This window comes from Panthera tigris, chromosome B4 (assembly GCF_018350195.1).
Source record: "Panthera tigris isolate Pti1 chromosome B4, P.tigris_Pti1_mat1.1, whole genome shotgun sequence".
Classification (NCBI taxonomy): domain Eukaryota; kingdom Metazoa; phylum Chordata; class Mammalia; order Carnivora; family Felidae; genus Panthera; species Panthera tigris.
This window is the reverse complement of record NC_056666.1, coordinates 5,777,101-5,796,540: the sequence shown is the minus strand read 5'-3', so window position 1 is coordinate 5,796,540 and position 19,440 is coordinate 5,777,101. Positions and strand designations below refer to the sequence as shown.

The window sequence follows — 19,440 nt, the reverse complement described above, 5'->3', positions numbered from 1 at the left end:
TCAAGTTTTATAAGGATTTATAAGCATCCTAACACTTAAGAGGAACCCTTCATCTGAGCACTGTTATAAATGGCCTTTAAGCTTTTATAGCTTTCGTTCTTTTGAGCACGTAGGAGATTCCACTACTGTGTACGTACAGACCATTATAGTTTTAGGTAAAAAAAAAAGGTGATTAGAAGTGGTCCACACGGTACTTACAAGAATAAGAGCTAAAGGAAACGTGTGCTATTGATGAAGCAGATGTGTGCGGACTGAACAAATGATTAATCTCAAGCTATATTTGAAGTATCAATGTTCAGTTAGCACATCTATCACTAGAGATTTTGGCCTGTCCATAAGGGAAAGGGTTCCAGTTAAAGATACATGAAATCAGTAAATTAGATCAGAGGTCAACTTTAGAAAAAGCGGGACGACACTGATCTTTACCTAAATTATTGAGATATTTACCACAAGACTTGGTTTCCCCAGTTCTGTGGAGAACTGGCCTCAGTACAAATGGTGGGAAATGTCGGTCACTATCAGACCAGAACACCATCACTTCATATGCCCCAGGGCCTCGGTTAGTCTCACATGAAAACTCAAAGGTTAATTCTGTTAAAAAATCACCCAAGTGAGGCTTTGGGGTGCAAATTCATGAGCAGACATGCTAAAGGTCTTCACACTTTGAGGATGACTAATTCTGTGGTTCATGAGGACTCTCTAGAATTGAGATGCTCAAAGTGTCGTATATATACTTATTGAGGAAGCATTGCCTCACATAGGAGGAGGAGCCCAGGCTCACTGGAACTGTAGCCGCTTCTGATACTCTCACGACAATGTTGAAGACCTGTAGACCTGAAGAGGTCTTCAACCTGAAGACCACTCAACATTACTTTTGATGGCGGCCATTCAAGGGGGCCAGCTCTAGTAACATGCATGATGTCCTCTGGTGGAAGCAACATGCTAGCTCATCAGCAAGGTCTTGCAACAAGTGAAATCAGGACCGGCAAGAGATGAGGCTACACTTAACTGTCAGCTGAAGGCAGGGCTGTGTTTCATCAAATCTGATGGGTGAGGCAGGAATGCACATCCCCACTCTCACTCCTACCACAGGGCCATACCTGGAGAGTATGTTCAGAACTACTTACTAAGTGTTGTGTTGAACGCATGCTTCCAAGCCCTGTGCCTGGAGTCAGAGACCTGATTTGTGTTATCCTTACCATCCTACACACTATCAATTTCCACAGGTATACAATCAGCATTGTATACCATTAAGTGTCCAACACCATCACTGTTGGGTGGGCAAGTCCAGGTGGACCCTTCCTCATGCCGTGCCCCATCAGCTGCATCATAGCATGTAAGTATCCCAGCAAACGTTACGCATATGCCTCCCAGATGCCCCAAGCTTCTTCTTGGTGTTCGGAAATGCTATAGATCAGCTAAATTATCTTGGTCTTTTTATAAGTGATCTCAAGATAGAATTGGTTCCCCTGAAATAATCTAAATCCACTCAGAAAGTAGCGCTTGTTTCCTTATTTTTTTTAAAAGCTGAAATTTGGAATTGTTTTTTGTTTTTCCCTAGGAAAACCTCTTTTTTGTGATGGAGTATCTCAATGGAGGAGACTTAATGTACCACATCCAAAGTTGCCACAAGTTTGATCTTTCCAGAGCCACGTAAGAGCCCTCTAAAGGGTTTGGGGTTTTTCCACTGTTCTTGTCAGGTACTGAGCACCTGCGATGCCCATCGATACTTCTCCCTTGTGGCATTTTTCCTGTTTCCTCACTCAGCATGCCACAACCTCAGGTCAGGGTAACGCCCTGGGGACCTATCCAACAAGGCAACTGTTTTCCCCATTTGTGAAGCTTAAATTGGAGTCTGTTTTGTTTCATTTCTCCATGTTTTGAAATCAAGAACTTAGTCTCTTAAGAAACCACTCAGCTCATCAAGCTTCTAATTAATCTAAACCCAGAAGCAAATATTTGCCCTTTGAAAAGAAGCAGTCAAATGAAACACAGATCTTAAAGGTGGTCATGGGGATGAAGCTCTAAGGCCTTTGGGAAGCTCAAGGTGAAGGCATAAAACATCTGGCTAAGGGTGGGGGGGATGAGAATTAAGAAACCAGAAGAGGTATTTACTCTCTGAGAATAAATCTTCACCTTTTTCAAAACCAGGCAGACTGCATTTGCCAGGTGGAAATGAAGCTGAGTCCCACACAACCCCCTGCCTCTCTTCCTCCCGTGGGCCCTGTTTCCTCAGTAATAAAACTGTGACACTCAGGAAAAAAGAAAATTGTGCCACTAGAGCCACTTAAAAATATGGGTACACACTAGCTTCCTTTTCCTGGTGCTCAGTAATCTTTCATTCACCCCTAATGAGCACTTTCGAGTGGTGTAGGCTGAGCTGGGTTGAAAGATGGACGGGTCCCACCAGCTCCCACAGAAACTCTGGCTGAAATGGCTTTTTGTCAAAGCCAGTGGCTCACACACCACTAAGCTCATCACCTCCAGGAACCATCAGCAACGTGCCCAGAGAGAATTTTATGGGATTTCCGCAGCAGAGAAATCATCAGGCAGTTTTCGTGCTAACGGATTCTCTCCGCCCACCTTCCTCACTACCTCTGGAAGGCATGAACGCCATCACAGACACATGCTGTCTGTCGTGCCCTCAATGCCTCCCAGGTGTCTGTCATCACTGCAAATGGAGAGCATATCCCACTCCCATCTTCCATCTGCCTTCCTCTGCCTCTTGGGCTGCATTTCTTGCCCATAAACAAGCCAGGTCTATTTGGAATGACCCTGCACACAGGTCTAAGGGCTCCAAGCAGAGTTTAAAATAAAACGGAAAATTATTTTTCTGTAATACTTATACAATTACATTTAATGTATATGTGTGTTTTATTAGCAAAAAAAAAAAAAGAGTTTGAGCATTATAGTTTAAAATAGAAGAATAAGTACTAGATGCAGGTAAGACTAACTTAAGGTTAGTTTCATGCTATGTTAAGCTTTGTTTCATGCTATGAGGAGTGGGGCTGAACATATAGAACGGACATCGCTCTTTTGTTAGGACTGAACGAAATTATGTGTGTACAAAGTTGTGTGTGTACACCTCAGACAGTACTTGCACAGAGTACCCACTATTTAAAATGGGGATTTTACTTTGTTCCATCAATGCATCCATACTGAACTTTGATTTTCCTTCCCTCAGGTTCTATGCTGCTGAAATCATTCTGGGTCTGCAGTTCCTTCATTCCAAAGGAATTGTGTACAGGTAAATTTTATTCTTTGGAAACGCATACAGAGATATCTTGATTCCCTGTCCAGTTAATTTAATCATTCTGCTCTGGTGATGTGAAATGGCCAGTGTGCTTTGTGGCAGGAAGTTGCACGGCCGGGGTGAGGACAGTCAAGTCAGGAACTCCCATCTCAGAAGAAGTAGGGTTCTGCTCTCATTTTGCTCTTTATTCTGGTCCTTCCTTATATAGTTATTCTCCCCACTCACCTCCACTTTTCTCATCTCCTTCCATTACCCTGCTTTCCCTTTGGCATCTTAATCATCGCTTTCTCTTTCTGTCTCTTTCATAGCTCGTTTTTCCTGATTTTTGCTTGGGCCAACTAGAATGCTTGTTGAATGTTCTCTTGGGTGGGGGAAGAGGGGAGCTCTTCCTTGAACACTCATACACACCCGTGGAAACCTACTTGCCTGCACCCGGTAGAAGTGCATAGGAAGCCATGTGTACCCTCTTTCATGAGTGGATGTCCATCCAAAATGTCTCTATCATACACCATCTTTTCACATCCTTCTCAGAGGAAAGCTATTGTACTTTAATCTCCTTACTTCTTTGCTCAAAATATAGTTGACTCTTACTTAACATAGAAATCACCAAAAGCTTGGTTGTCTAGTTTCTGACTCACTGAAGATTAGGGGGGAAAAAATAAAATTTAAAAAAAAAAAAAAAAAAAAGAGAGCCAGACAGGAGGCTGGTGAAGCTGCTGGAGGCTGGCCCAGTGAGCACAGTGAGAGGGTCATGTTAAATCCAATATAAAGGGAAGATGCAAGTCAATCAAAAGGCTCTGGGAGAGTGGGATTATGTGCCCTTCTGTGGCAAGTGTTCATAACACTGGACCAGAGTCATCAGTAAGGTTCAATGGTAAGAGGGGGTCCAAGATGGCAGCATAGGAAAACCCTAAATGCACCTCCTCCCAGGGACACACAAATCTACTCCAACATATAAAGGAGCAATTCCTCTTGAAGGACTGAGGGCCAACTGGAAAGTTTGTGCTCAACAAAGGATAGAGGCACAGTAATGATGAGATCCCCATCCCCAATATTACCAACTGCAGGGGGAGGGATGGCACTGAAGAGGGCCATGCAGACTTGCCCCTCTGGGGCAAAGTAGTTTAAGGGACAACTAGACTCTGAATGTCCACCAAATGGTGAGGGAGATGGTAGAACTCTCCTCAATGCCAGAGGTGCTGGCGGGTGCCATTGTTTAAGCTCCCCCTCCACTTTGATAGTGCAGACAGGAGCAGGGTCCAGGCACTGTAGCCAGGCTGCTGCTTCAGTGAGCCCCAGTATGCCAGCCTACACCAGATCCATCCATCCCCCTAAAGGCGGCCCCCCACCCATGCCTGCCACAGCTCCAGCCATCTCCCTAAGGCTGCCCCAGTATGATGCACACCCGGGCTCTCCTAGACAGTACCCCCTAGGACTCCAGCCATCTAGCCAAGGCAGCACAAATATAAAGTACTCTAGGACACCCCTATCCTTTCCCCACCCTAGTACCAACCTTCCCACCAGGGCAAACTGATGTGGATTACCCCAGGACCCACCAGCCTACATTCACTTCCTGCCAGGATAGCCCTGGTGCAGAATGCCCCAGGATCCCTTGGTCTATGCCTGCTTCAGCTCCAACCAGCCATCCAAGAAGCCCTCTGCATAGAGCACCCCAATGTGATAACAGCCAGCCAGCCAAAGCTTCCTGGCATATATAGTCTATACAGAGGACATTCCTACACAAAGTCACTCCTTCAAGACTGGGAGAGGTGCCTTTTTCACCTAATTCATATAAATAAACAGAAAAAGTCAAAATGAGGAGGCAGAAGGATATGCTCCAAATTGAAGACAAAACTTCAAAAAAGAACTAAATGAAATAGAGATGGCAATCTACCTGACAAAGAGTTCAAAGTACTAGTCATAAAGATGCCCACTGGACTTCAGAGAAAAGCAGATGAACCCTGTGAGACTTCAACAAACAGAATACAAAAAAAGAACAAATCAACTAAAGAATGCAAAAACAAAAATGTCAAATACGCTAGAGGGAATCACTACCAGATTAGAGGAGGTAGAAGAACAGATCAGCATCTGGAAAATAGGGTATAAAAAGCACCCAAGCTGAACAGCAAAAAGAAAAGAGAATTTAAAAAGTTAGCATAGGTTAAAGGACCTCTGAGACAACATCAAGTATGCTAACATTTATATTAGACGACAAAGAAGAGAAACAAAGGAGTAAAACTTATTTGATGAAATAATAGCTAAAGAGAAGGAACAGACATCCAGGTTCAGGAAGCACAGACAGTCCCAAACAAGATGAAGTCAAGAGGTCCACACCAAAACACATAATAATTAAAATGTACGAAATTAAAGATAAAGAGGATCTTAAAAGAGGCAAGAGAAAAGCAACTAGTTATGTACAAGTGAAACCCCACAGGGCTATCAGCAGATTTTTGGCACATGCTTTGAAGGTAAGAAGGGAGTGGCATGATATATTCAAAGTGCTGAAAGGAAGAAAACTACAACCAAGAATACTCTGCCCAACAAGGTTATCATTCAGATTTGAAGAAGACATAAAGAGTTTCCCAGACAAAAGTTAAAAGAGTTCATCACCACCAAACCAGCCTTACAAAGACGTGTTAAAGGGACTTCTTCAAGCAGAAAAGAAAATGCCTTGAAGAAAATTATGAAAGGAAAAAACTTCACTGGTAAAAGTAAACATATAGTAAATCAATCACTTGTAAACCTAGTATGAAGGTTAAAAAGTAAAATCAATTAATGGATTCACGATATAAAAGTGTATGTAAAACAGACCATTACAAATATAAAACATGGAGTGGGGAGGACTAAGAACGCAATGCTTTTAAAATGTGTTGAATTTAAGTGACCATCAACTTACAAGAGACTGCTATATACTTAGGATGGTATTATATAAACTTCATGGAAACCACATTTATATATCTATAATAGATACACACAAAAAAAGAGAAAAGAATCCAAGCATATCACTAAAAAGCCATCAATCACAAGGGAGGAGAGCAAGAGAAGAAGAAAGGAACAGAGAAGAACTACATAAACAACCAGAAAACAATGAACAAAATAGGGATAAGTACATACCTATCTATAATTACTTTAAATGTAAATGGACTAAATGCTCCAGTCAAAAGATACAGACAACTAAATAGATTAAAGAAGACCCTACAAGATGTTGCCTACAAGAGACTCACTTCAGATATAAAAGACACACAGACAGAAAGTAAAGCGATGGAAAAGATAATCCATGCAAACAGAAGCAAAAAATAAGCTGTAGCAATATTTATATAAGACAAAATCAACTTTCAAACAAAGTCTGTAACAAGAGACAAAGGAGGGCATAATCATAAAGGGATTGATCCAACAAAAGAGCAATTGTAAATATGCATCCAACATAGAAACAACATATGAAGCAAATATTAACAGACATAAAGGGAGAAATTAACAGTAGTTCAATTACAGTAGGGGACTTTAACACCCCACTTAGAGCAACAGGAAGATCATCTAAGCAGAAAATCAACAAAGCAACGGTGACTTTGAATGACACGCTGGACCAGATGAACATAACAGATATATTCAAAACATTTCATCCTAAAACAGAAGACATTCTTTTCAAGTGCATATGGGACATTTTCCAGGATAGATCATGTGTTAGGCCACAAAACAAGTTTCAATAAATTTAAGAATAGCAAAATCATATCAGACATATTTTCCAACCACAGCAGTATAAAACTAGAACTTAGAAGAAAAAAAAAACTGGATAAAATACAAACACAGAGGCTAAACAACATGCTACCAAAAAATAAATAAATAAATAGGTAAATGAAATCAAGAGGAAATTCACACTATCTGGAGACACATGAAACTGGAAACACAGTGATTCAAAAATCTTTGAGACACAGGAAACTGTTCTAAGGGAAAATTTATAATTTTTACTTCAAGAAAAAAGAAAAGTCTCAAAAAAATCTGAACTTAAACCTAACAGAACAAGAAAAAGAAGAATAAACGAAGCCCAAAGTTATAGAAAAAAAGGAAATAATAAAGTTTGGAGCAAAAGTAAATGAAATAGAGAAGAAAAAGTATTGAAAAGATCAATGAAACTAAGAGACAGATCTTTGAGAAGATAAACAAAATTGGCAAACCTTTAGCATAGTAATCACAAAAAAAAAAAAAAAAAAAAAGAGGGAGAGGACCCAAATAAAAAATATCAGAAATGAAAGAGAAGTTACAATTGACACCATAGAAATATATAAAGGTTATAAGAGACTACTAAAAAAAAAAAATCATATGCCAACAAATTGGAACAACCTAGAGGAAGTAGATAAATTCCTACAAACTTACAGTCTTCCAAAACTGACTCAAGAAGAAACAGAAAATCTGAACAAACTGATTACTAGTAACAAAATTGAATCAGTAATCCAAAAACACCCAACAAACAAAAGTCCAGAACCAGAGGACTTCAAACGTAAATTCTACAAAACATTTAAAGAAGGGTTTAACCCATTTACTTTTAAATTTTTTTACCGTTTATTTATTTTTGAGAGAGAGACAGTATGAGCAGGGATGGGCAGAGAGAGAGAGACGCAGAGTCCAAAGCAGGCTCCAGGCTCCAAGCTGCCAGCACAGAGCCCGATGCTGGGCTCAAACTCATGAACCATGAGATCATGACCTGAACTTAAGTCGGACACTTAACCGACTAAGCCACCCAGGTGCCCCTGGGTTTAACCCATTTAAAGAAGAGTTAATACTATCATTCTCAAGTTATTCCGAAAGAATGAACAAGAAGGAATGCTTCCAAATCCATTCTATGTGGCCAGCATTATCCTGATTCCAAAACCAGACAAAGACTACAAGAAGAAAAAATTACAGGCCAATATCCCTGATGAACATAGATCAAAAGTCCTCAACAAATTATTAGCAAATCAATTTTGACAATGCATTAAAAGGATCATCCACCATGATCAAGTAGGATTTATTCCAAGGACACAAGAACAGCTAAATAGCTGCTCATCAATGTGATACTCCACATTAACAAAATGAAAAATAAAAGTCATATCATCTTGGGGCACGTGGGTGGCTCAGTTGGTTACACATCCGACTTCAACTCGGGTCATGATCTCATGTCTCATGCGTTCAAGCCCCGCTTCGGGCTCTGTGCTGACAGCTCAGAGCCTGGAGCCTGCTTCGGATTCTGTGTCTCCCTCTCTCTGCCCCTCCCCCGCTTGTGCTCTGTCTCTCAAAAATGAATAAAAGTTAAAAAAAATTGTTTTTAAATCCTATCATCTCAATAAATGTAGCAAAAGCATTTGAGTAAAATTCAGTAGCCCTTCATGATAAAAACTCTCAACATGGATTTAGAGGGAACACACATCAACATAATAGAGGCCATATAGGACAGACTCACAGCTAACATCATACTTAATGGTGAAAAACTGAGAGCCTTCCTTTGGAAATCAGGAACAGGACATGATGTCCACTCATGCCACTTTTATGCAACATAGTACTGGCAGTCCCAGCCATAGCAATCAGGGAAAACAAAAAGACATCCATATTGGTAAGAAATAATTAAAATGGTCATTCTTTGTACTTGACATGATACTATATATAGAAAACCTTGAAGACTCCAGAAAAAAAAAACCTATTAGAATAAGTATAAATTCAGTAAAGTTGCAGGATACAAAATATACAGAATCTGCTGCATTTCTGTATACTAAACTATCAGAGAAACCAAGAAAACAATCCCATCTGCAATCACATCAAAAAGAATAGAATACTTAGGAAAAAACTTAGCTAAGGGTGTGAAAGACATGTACACTGAAAACTAACATACTGATGAAAAATTGAAGACAACACAAATAAAAGGAAAGATATTTGATACTCATGTTTTGGAAGAACACTGTTAAAATGTCCATATTACACAAAGATCTGTAGATTTGGTGCAATCCCTATCAAAATTCCAATGACATTTTTCACCAAACTAGAACAAAAAATTCCAAAATCTGTATGGAACCACAAAAGACCCCAAATGGCCAAAACATTCTTGAGAAAGAAAAACAAAGTTGGATATATCAAGTTTCCTGATTTCAAACTCTACCACAAAGCTATAGTAATCAAAACAGTATGGTATTAGCACAAAAGCAGACACACAGATCAGTGGAGTAGGATAGAGAGCACAGAAATAAGCCCATGTATGTATGGCCAATTAACCTATGACAAAGAAAGTAAGAACATAGGACAGTCTCTTCAATAACTGGTGTTAGGATAAATAGCTACATGCAAAAGAATGAAATTGGACCACTTTCTTACACCATACACAAAAATAAACTAAAAAATGGATTACATACTTGAATTTAATACCAGAAACTGTAAGTCTCCTAGGCAAAAATATAGGAAGTAATAAGGCTCATTGACCCCAGTCTTAATGATGTTTTTTAGATCTGACTCCAAAGGCAGGGGAAATAAAAGTAAAAAGAAACTTTTGGGACTATATCAAACTAAGAAGCTTTTTCACAGCGAGGAAACCATACCAAACCAAACAAAAATTTTTTGTGTTGTCTTCAATTTCTTTCATCAGAATGGATTACAGAATGGAAGAAGATATTTACAAATAATATATGCAATAAGGGGTTACTATCCAACATATATAAAGAACTCATACAACACCAAACATATAGTCTGATTAAAAATGAATAGAGGACATGAATATGCATTTTTACAAAGAACACATGGCCAGGAGACACACAAAATGGTGCTCAGCACCACTAATCATCAGGGAAACATAAATCTAAACCACAATGAAATATCACCTCACACCTGTCAGAATGGCTAGAATCAAAAAGAAAAAACATAACAAGTGTAGGCAAGGATATGAATAAAAGGGAACCCTTATTCACTGTTGGTGGGAATGTAAATTGATGCAGCCACTATGGAAAACAGTAGGAAAGTTCCTAAAATAATTAAAAATATAAATACCCCATCACCCAGTATTACTACTTTAGTATTTACCCAAAGAAAACAAAGGCACTAATTTGAGAAGTCATATGCATTAATATGTTTATTGCAGCATTATTCACAGTAGTCAAGCTATGGAAGCAACCCAGGTGTCCATCAAAAGATGAATGGATACAAAAGGTGTGGTGCATATATCTATATATATACACATATATACATATATACATATGTGTATACACACATATATACATACACACACACACACACACAAAATGTAATTATTACTCAGCCATAAAAAAGAATGAAATCTTGCCATTCACAACATGAATGGATCCAGAGGGTATTACACTAAGTGAAGTCAGACATAAAAAGACAAATAGCATATGATTTCACTTATATGTGGAATCTAAAAAACAAAACAGAAAAAGACTCATAAACAGAAGCAGATTCTTAAATACTGAGAACAGACTGCTGGTTGCCAGAGGATAGGACAGTGAAAGGATAGGAGAAATAGAGAGTAAGAGGTACAAACTTCCAGTTATAAAGTAAGTAAGTCATGGGGATGAAAAGTACAGCACAGGGAATAATATCGTGATAGTGTTGTATGTGACAGGTTGTGGCTACGCTGTGGAGACCATAGCATAAAGTATATAATTGTTGAATCACTGTGTTGTACACCTGAATACAATATTAAAAGAAAGGTTAAATGCTGACCCACACTGAGTGTTGACGACAGCAAACTGTGTATAATACAGGCCAGAAGCATCCCATCAGAGATGGCCAATACTGAGCAGCTTACAGGGTTGGCTGAAAATTCACTTTGGGAAACCTCTCCATTCCCAGAGGGCACAGTCAAGGGAAAGTTGCCATACTTAGAGCCACAGAACACAACTTTAGGGAAGGCTTGGAAGTCATCTTAAGCAGTCTCTTTGGCAACCTTTGGATACAATGGGCTTTGGGGTGGGGGGTGTCCATCTACAAAATAATGTATTAAACAACTGTTTTATACAATTCCTTAATCTCCAGGAAAATGAAAAATACCCATCAGAACACTGAAAACCCTGATCAGAATCTATGGTTTTTTCTGTTATCTGTAATGCCTGAAATATATATAAAATACATATCACTGGGGAACTCAGTAGCTTGTGCAGGATGGATGGATTGAAGGGAGAAAAAAGATTTGAGGGGGAGGGGGAGAGGGAGAGGGAGATCAGAGCTTAAAGGAACCTCGTGACAGGAAAGCCCATATGCCCCAGTATAGTCTGTCTCTCCATAGCACAATGCTTTTTTTCTAGCATTTCGTCGTTAGTTGACAGAACAGAAAGGACCAACAGGGTCCTTTAATATCACAAATCGTACCCAGTAGAGGGCTCTTACTACATCCCTTAATGGGAAATCATGGTTTCTATGGCTTTTTATGCACCAATAAGAAAGAATATTGGGTTTATTTAGTAGTGTATTTGCTGAAGTTGTCGAGAATCCTTGAAAGACACCATCAAATAATTAAAGCTAAGGAGAAGTCATCTAGTAAGTACTGGAGAATGGGACTGTCTTGCATTATAAACCATTCGACTCCCCATTTGTAACTTTACTGACCTGAACTGTCCATTTGGCAACTGAATTAACAAGGGGCTTCTATTAATTTCCTTCTTCTGACCACTTGGGATTATGATTTCTGGGTTTGTTCACACACACACACACACACACACACACACACACACACACACACACAAACAATTATATATATATTATATATATAAAACTATAGAAATTACCACAAACTTGATGGCTTAAACCAACAGGAGTTTATTCTCTCATAGTTCAGGGGTCAGAGGTCCAAAGTCAAGGTGCCAGCAGGGTTAGCCTACTTCCCAAGGCTCTCAAGCAGAATGCTTCCTTGCCCCTTCCAGCATCTCATAGCTCCAGGTGTTCCTTGGCTTTGGGGGGCATCCCTCCTGTCTGCCTCTGTGTTCACATGACCTTTTCTTCTCCCTGCACCTCTTTCGTCTTCCCTGTATGTCTCTTAGGAGGACACTTGACCCCCCGGAAAATCCAAGATGATCTCATTCCAAGATCCTTAATTTAGTTACATCTACAAAGACCCTTCTCCCAAAGAAGGTCTCATCCACAAGGTTCTAGGGGTTAGAATATGAACTTATCTTTTGGGGGCCACCATTCAATGCTCCACAGCTGGTGATGTAGACAGACTGACCCCTGAATGTACGGTTCTTCATTAAGCATTGCTGTGTACACAAAAGCTACCAAAGTCCCAATTCCTGGGTACCTAATGACGACACTTTCTGAGTTTTTATTGTGTATTTTTTTGGAGGTAAAGTAGAAGTGCATGACAAGACATAGGCACCACACTCTAACAAAAACAGTCCCAGTGAGTAAGATTCTAATTAAAGGTGTCAATAGGAAAGAAAATGGTAGCCTCAGAAGTGGGAGAGGGTTTGCCAAAAAAATAAATTCCTATCAGAAAGAGTTTTGGGTTTTTTTAGAGGAGGAGAAAGCCTTTGCAAATGGAAGAAGTGATTCCAGAAAAGGCACAGAAGCAGAAGGTCAAGGAGTAAACATTAAACATATGGGTCCAGCCTTATTGGAAAGGCTTTTGCTAAGCATCCACAAGAAATGAGGCCAAGCGATGTAGAGAAACAGGTGCCAACATCATTTACCACCTGCTGGTGTTATAAAAGTAGTGACACCTTAAAAGATGCCTCAGCCCTGGTTTGGGTTAAATGGAAAAAACAAGCAGCTGGAAAACACCCAGACATGGAAAGAGAAGAATCTAGAATCTCTGATCTTAGAACTATTAGAACTGAAAGGCTATATGAGGATAGCTGAGCAGTGGCAGCACTGGCCCAACCCATGTTTTTGAAGCCATTTACAAATGCTTTCACATGGGTTACCTCATTCTATGCTAACAAAGGTCCTGTGGGATAAAGAAGGCAGGCACCACTGTACCCCTTTGACAGATAAGCCACTGGAGGCTCAGAGGGGATGTAGCTTGGCTGAGCAACTTAGCAATAAAGCTGGGATTTGAAATTACAGTTCTTCTGACACCCACCCTCTGCCTCTTGCAAATGGAAAAGCTTTGCTTATGTTGACCACACAACTGAATGAAAGGCTTCCACTGAATTCTATTATACCTGACGCGCTGCCCCTGGGGCACACAGGTGCTTACCAGAGCCACACCAGCTGATCTGGACTCCAAAGTTCCTTTCTGGGTGCCCTGGTATCCTATAAGGTGTACGTGAGGAGTAATTAGCTGACATGCCTGTGAACACTCTGGCCATTGGATTCTGTGGCAGGTGCAGTTATCCCTCCTCTGCCTCCACTCCTTACCCTCATGGAGGTCTGGCTCTGCGTGGACAACTTTTAGACTTTTCCCATTCTGACTTAATCTCTCAAAGCATCAATGACCTTTTCTCTCCCAACCCCTAACACTTGGTTCACCTTAGAGGGTGGAATGAAAATCAAACATGATGCTCATTTTCCTAGCCTGAGGCTCAGAGAACACTTATTTTTAGGACTGATTAAAATTCACCCTGAGTCACTGAAGACTCTGGCTCTCAGCAGGACCAATTCGATGAGAAAGACTGGGTCAGCTTGGTTTATGAGGATGTAGGAGAGAAGGCCTTGGTTTGCATCCAAACCAAGTTGGTTTACCCCACCTGTGAGCTGGGATAAATTGTGTAACCCTTAAGAGCCTGTTCTTTCAATCAGAAAAATATGAATAAAGATAGTAATTCCATATCAAAGGGCTGCTATGAGAATCAGATGATGAAGTGCATGTGAGAGCAAGAAAATCCAATGCAAGTATTACATACAATCTTCATCATCCTTAGAATTTGCATATAGCACTGCAGCTAGATGTCTGGTTCCCTAGTGATGACCCCCAAACCATCCTTCAGCCAAATTTCTAGGAACATGTGTATGTGGCTATAAATGATGCAAATAGGTTTCATGTAGCAGAAACCCAAAATGATACCAATATTGCATAGAGTGTGGATTAGAAAATGAATCTGCAACTGTAAGCATTAGGAGTAAAATATGACCCAGACCTGGATTTATTGGAATTCGTAAGTCACAGTGAAAGTGTACTTCATTAAAATAACGAACAGCAAGGCAGAAGACCTAAGGAAAGACAGACATATTAGACAGACATATTCATCCTGATAATGAAAGTTATGACAGCATTTGAGTTAGGAGAGAGAAGCAGAACCTACATGGATATGAACATGAGATACATATTCACGTCCTGGAGATACCCTGGCCACCCGGTCAGACAGGAACGGTCTATGATGCCCTGGTCATGGAGATTATGAACCAAGCTGGGCCAGATGGAAGAGGTCAATTCTGGGGACATCTGCTAATAGTGTCACTCCACCAAAACACAGCTGCAGCCCATGCTCACTCTCTCTGGCTGCTTTGCTCCAGCAGAAGGTGGAGAGAGCAATGGAAGGGAACAGTTCCTCAGGAGTTAATTGCAACGGATAGGATAATGCCTGGTGGGTGAGCCAGTCCCTGGTGGGTGATGGTTCCTTCAGCAAACATTTATTGAATGCTCTTTACATGCTCGCCTCCTGCCAAGGCTGTCACAGTATAGCACACAATACACATTTCTACCCTCCTGAACCTCACAGTTTAGCAAGAGGCACAGCAAATCATGATGGGAACTTTAGGCTGATGTGAATATTGATGACAAGCAATAAAAGATCACCCACAGTTTGGCTTAAGTGAAATCTCAGCCTCCTTGAGAAACTGGAACTAAGAAGGCAGACCCATCAGAGCCCAAAGGTACCTCTCTCATCACTGTGTCTCTTTGGGTTTACATAGCCTCTGTCTCTGCTCTTGGCCAAGCCCCTTCAGCTTTCTCCTTTACTAAGGCCATGCTAGAGGACATCCGTTAGCAGTCCTGATTACCGGTCACCCACCAAGACAGATTAGGGCCGCGTTCCCACAATCCCAACCTCCCCAAAGAGAAAACCTGAATCATCCAGTTGAGTCCAGTCACCTGAACTGAAGGAGACAGGGCTATTTGCAAGGCCCTTTGGGAGCAGAGTCTTTGAGAAGGGAATTTTCAGCCAATTCTCTAACAGGAGGTGCAGAAAAGAGTAAGCACAATAGCTGTTCCTATTCTCTCCCAAGTCACCTTCGCTAAGAAGGAAGACCGTGGTGGCCATCACCAACCACACATCCTAGACGTAGGTTTCAGAAAGTTCAGAAATTCGTGGGCAGAGGACATAAAGAAAAAGAAAACTGGGTATTCTATAACAAACTAGAAAAAAATTAAGTCATTGATGTCAAATGTTAGCATGTGGATGATCTTTTTAAAGTTTAATTTTGAGAAAGAGACAGAGACAGTGAGAGGGGGGGAATCCCAAGCAGGCTATGTACTGTCAGCACAGAGCCCAACATGGGACTCGAACTCATGAACCGTGAGATTGTGACCTGAGCCGAAACCAAGAGTCGGACGCTTAACCCACTGAGCCACCCAGGCACCCCACACTTGGATGATCTTTAAAAACATCAATTTCACAGGTACAGAATGAGAAAAAACGGGTATGATGGCAATTTGTATAGGAAAAGAAAAGATACCTGGAGGTTTTAGTTTATAGTAAGTTCACGGTTACCCGCTACTGTGACCAAGTATCAGAACCTAACAGGGCAGTGGCTGGGCCATAGTGGGGACGGGCAAGGGGGTCATGACAGAAGCCAGCAGTACCCCTGACATCTGCACCAACACATTTATACATCTGGAGGATACTGGTTCCAATCTAAGCACCAAATTTTAAGAAGGAAATTGATAAGTTCAGGTTATTTGGAGGGCAGGGGCCAGAATGCTGAAGTGTTCTGAAAACCAGGCCACATGAGGAACAAAAGTCTTAACTCAGTGAAGGAAAGACAAGACAAGAGTTGAGGTCACTTTCCAAATACTCAGAGTTATCATGGGTAAGAATATAAAGTGTTCTATGTATGATCACAAGGAGGCAAATCACAATTTGGCTTTTTTTTTTAATCTTATCAGCCACATTACCCTAAAAATGGAAGGGTACTTTACGAGGATATTGGTTCTCCAAGAAAAGAGGAATTTATTGACATGGTTTCTGGCATCAGATGGGTTCTAGTTCTAGAATTATTCTTAGTCAAGAGAAGCCTTCTTCAATTAGTCTTGGAATTAGATGCAGTATAATTTATCCATGAAGAAACAGATATACTTGGAAAATCGCATAAAGTGAGTTTTTCAGGCCTTTCTTCCCTCGTCATGAAAGTAAGGTGCTCGGATAAAGAGCCTCAGGTCTGTATCTTACCTTTGTGATCATACTGAACTGCACCCCTTGGTAAATCAGACAGAGGAATCAGCAGCAACCAATAATTCCCTTGAAGAGTCAATGCTATCTCTACTGCTATCTTGTACACAAGCAGGCAGGTGTATGCGTTGTGTGGTATTAAATACCACCTTTATGGCACATTCCCAACTACGAACCCCTAAAGACATTTATTTCACAACTAGCTGTCCTTTATATCCCAATATTGTTTCTTGAAGGCCCCTTAAAACTGAAGGATGCTACACTGGAGAGACTCCCCATCACCTACCCATTACATTATCCATTCCACCACCCATGCAGCCATCCACACATAGCTCCAGAGATGCACCAAGTGCTTTACTGGGCATGGGTGGGGGGACCAAAGTCTGTCAGTGCCAGTCCCAAGAAGACTGGCCTGGGCCAAGAAGGACTATTGGTGAAGTCCCAGAGCACGAGATGCTTGTCAAGGAGGAAAGACCTAGGAGACGGCAGTGAGCCCATGGGCAGAGCTGGAGACTGAAGAACAGGGCTGAAAGGGAGAGGAGGACCAGCAAGCATGTTCCCCTGATGACCTCAGGCTGTGATGTGACAAGTGACCTCCCCTCACGTGGCAATTCTATTTTAACAAAAAATGTATGTATCACCGTGAGATGTTGCTTTGCTTGTGTTTTCCAGAGATCTGAAGCTTGATAATATCCTGTTAGACAAAGATGGACACATCAAAATAGCAGACTTTGGAATGTGCAAGGAGAACATGTTAGGAGATGCCAAGACAAACACTTTCTGTGGGACCCCGGACTACATTGCCCCGGAGGTACGGATGTGCTGCGGGATGGGAGTGCGTGGGCGCCTGCCCAGCTCTACACATCCCTGGCCAAGTGCCACTGCTTCTTCCTGTCCCAAAAAATCAGAAGAGTTAAAGTAGTTTGTGTCAGTATTTGTATCTGTTTTTCTTAGTATTTCATGAATGCAGCCGCACACGGGGACTGTGTTATTACTGAATGGCAGAGGGGCGGGGGGGTGGTCTCCCATTCAACATGTCCTCCTCAGCTAGGACTCCTCCCCACCACAGACTCAAACTGTATTCACTCCACTCAGACCAAACAGAGGAAATGATGGGGAAGAACCAGGTGGACACTGAACAGGCTCAGAAGTATCCACCTGAATAAGTCAAGTGGTTTCATCTTGGGACTAGAAAAACCTGAACTGTGGTTTCCAAGCTGCCATTGTGTGACCTTGGAGAGATTGCTAGAGTCTAGTGACCCGCAACCCCTCTTCTGTCAAATGAGATATTTATGTCCCATGTTATTGTAAGTCTAAAATGGGCGAGCCTATGGAAGTTTAAAAAAAAAAGAGAGAGAGAGGTATAGTTCTCATATTCTGAGCCCTTAGAAGAATGGCATTTGCTCAGAAGGCATTCATCATTCCTACTCTACCCATGTGCCCCCCTTGTTATGGAGTCCTCCCCAGCTGCCCACCTGAGGTTGGACACCCCCTTACCACCTGGACCTTCTTCATTGCTTTTTATCTCAATCTCCACGCACCAGTGGATAATTGCTCTAAAGTCAAGCGATCCACTTTTTTAAATCTCTGTACTATGGGGCACCTGGATGGCTCACTTAAGTGTCTGACTTTGGCTCAAGTCATGATCTCACCATCTCCGGGTTTGAGCCCCATGTCGGGCTCTGTGCTGACAGCTTGAAGCCTGGAGCCTGCTTCAGATTCTGTGTCTCCCTCTCCCTCTGCCCCTCCCCTACTTGTGCTCTCTCTCAAAAATAAACATTAAAAAAATTTTAAAAATTAAAATAAAATCTCTGTACTAGTTTGAAATCATTATAGATTCACAAGAAGTTGCAAAAATAGTACAGAAGTGTCACCGATATATACCCTCCACCCATTTCCCCCAGTGGCTACATCTCCTATAATTATGGCACACCAAAATCAGGGAATGGATATTGGTACAATGTGTGTCCAGTTCTGTGCCATGTGATCTCATGTGTAGATTCACTTTTCATAGATTCTTATTCACTTTTATATCCAATGACTGACCACAGGGATTGGTGCATTAAGTTGCTAATACAACTTCCCCTCAGGTGGGAAGAATGAATGAATGACTATTAATAAATTCATAAAGGGGGATGGTGGTTTGATAGGGATGGACTTCTGATTTCCTGGGCGAAAAATTAGCACATCTGTCATCAAGAGCGTAATTGTGGTGCCCTGAGTTTAAGAAATATGTGGCTTTGTCCTGTGCTTATTTGGTATTTAATTTTGACTGAACCTTGTTTTTTTTTTTTTTTCAATATATGAAATTTATTGTCAAATTGGTTTCCATACAACACCCAGTGCTCATCCCAAAAGGTGCCCTCCTCAATAGCCATCACCCACCCTCCCTTCCCTCCCACCCCCCCATCAACCCTCAGTTTGTTCTCAGGTTTTTTTTGTTGTTTTTTTTTTAACGTTTATTTATTTTTGAGACAGAGAGAGACAGAGCACGAACAGGGGAGGAGCAGAGAGAGGGGGAGACACAGAATGTGAAGCAGGCTCCAGGCTCTGAGCTGTCAGCACAGAGCCCGACGTGGGGCTCGAACTCACGGACCGTGAGATCGTGACCTGAGCCGAAGTCGGACGCTTAACCGACTGAGCCACCCAGGCACCCCTGTTCTCAGTTTTTAAGAGTCTCTTATGCTTTGGCTCTCTCCCACTCTAACCTCTTTTTTTTTTTTTTCCTTCCCCTCCCCCACGGGTTCTGTTAAGTTTCTCAGAATCCACATAAGAGTGAAAACATATGGTATCTGTCTTTCTCTGATTGGCTTATTTCACTTAGCATCACACTCTCCAGTTCCATCCACGTTGCTACAAAGGGCCAGATTTCATTCTTTCTCATTGCCACGT

General features: G+C 41.3%; 1 protein-coding gene across 3 annotated transcripts in view; it reads left to right on the top strand.

Moving 5' to 3' along the window:
- PRKCQ (protein kinase C theta) overlaps positions 1–19,440 on the top strand; it is a 192,271-nt gene that overhangs the window by 151,585 nt on the left and 21,246 nt on the right. For all 3 annotated transcript variants that reach the window (XM_042990980.1, XM_042990981.1, XM_042990982.1), the window contains exons 13-15: positions 1,562–1,653; positions 3,185–3,247; positions 17,221–17,359. In XM_042990980.1, the coding sequence (XP_042846914.1) occupies positions 1,562–1,653; positions 3,185–3,247; positions 17,221–17,359 (294 nt within the window). The remainder of the gene's footprint in view (positions 1–1,561; positions 1,654–3,184; positions 3,248–17,220; positions 17,360–19,440) is intronic.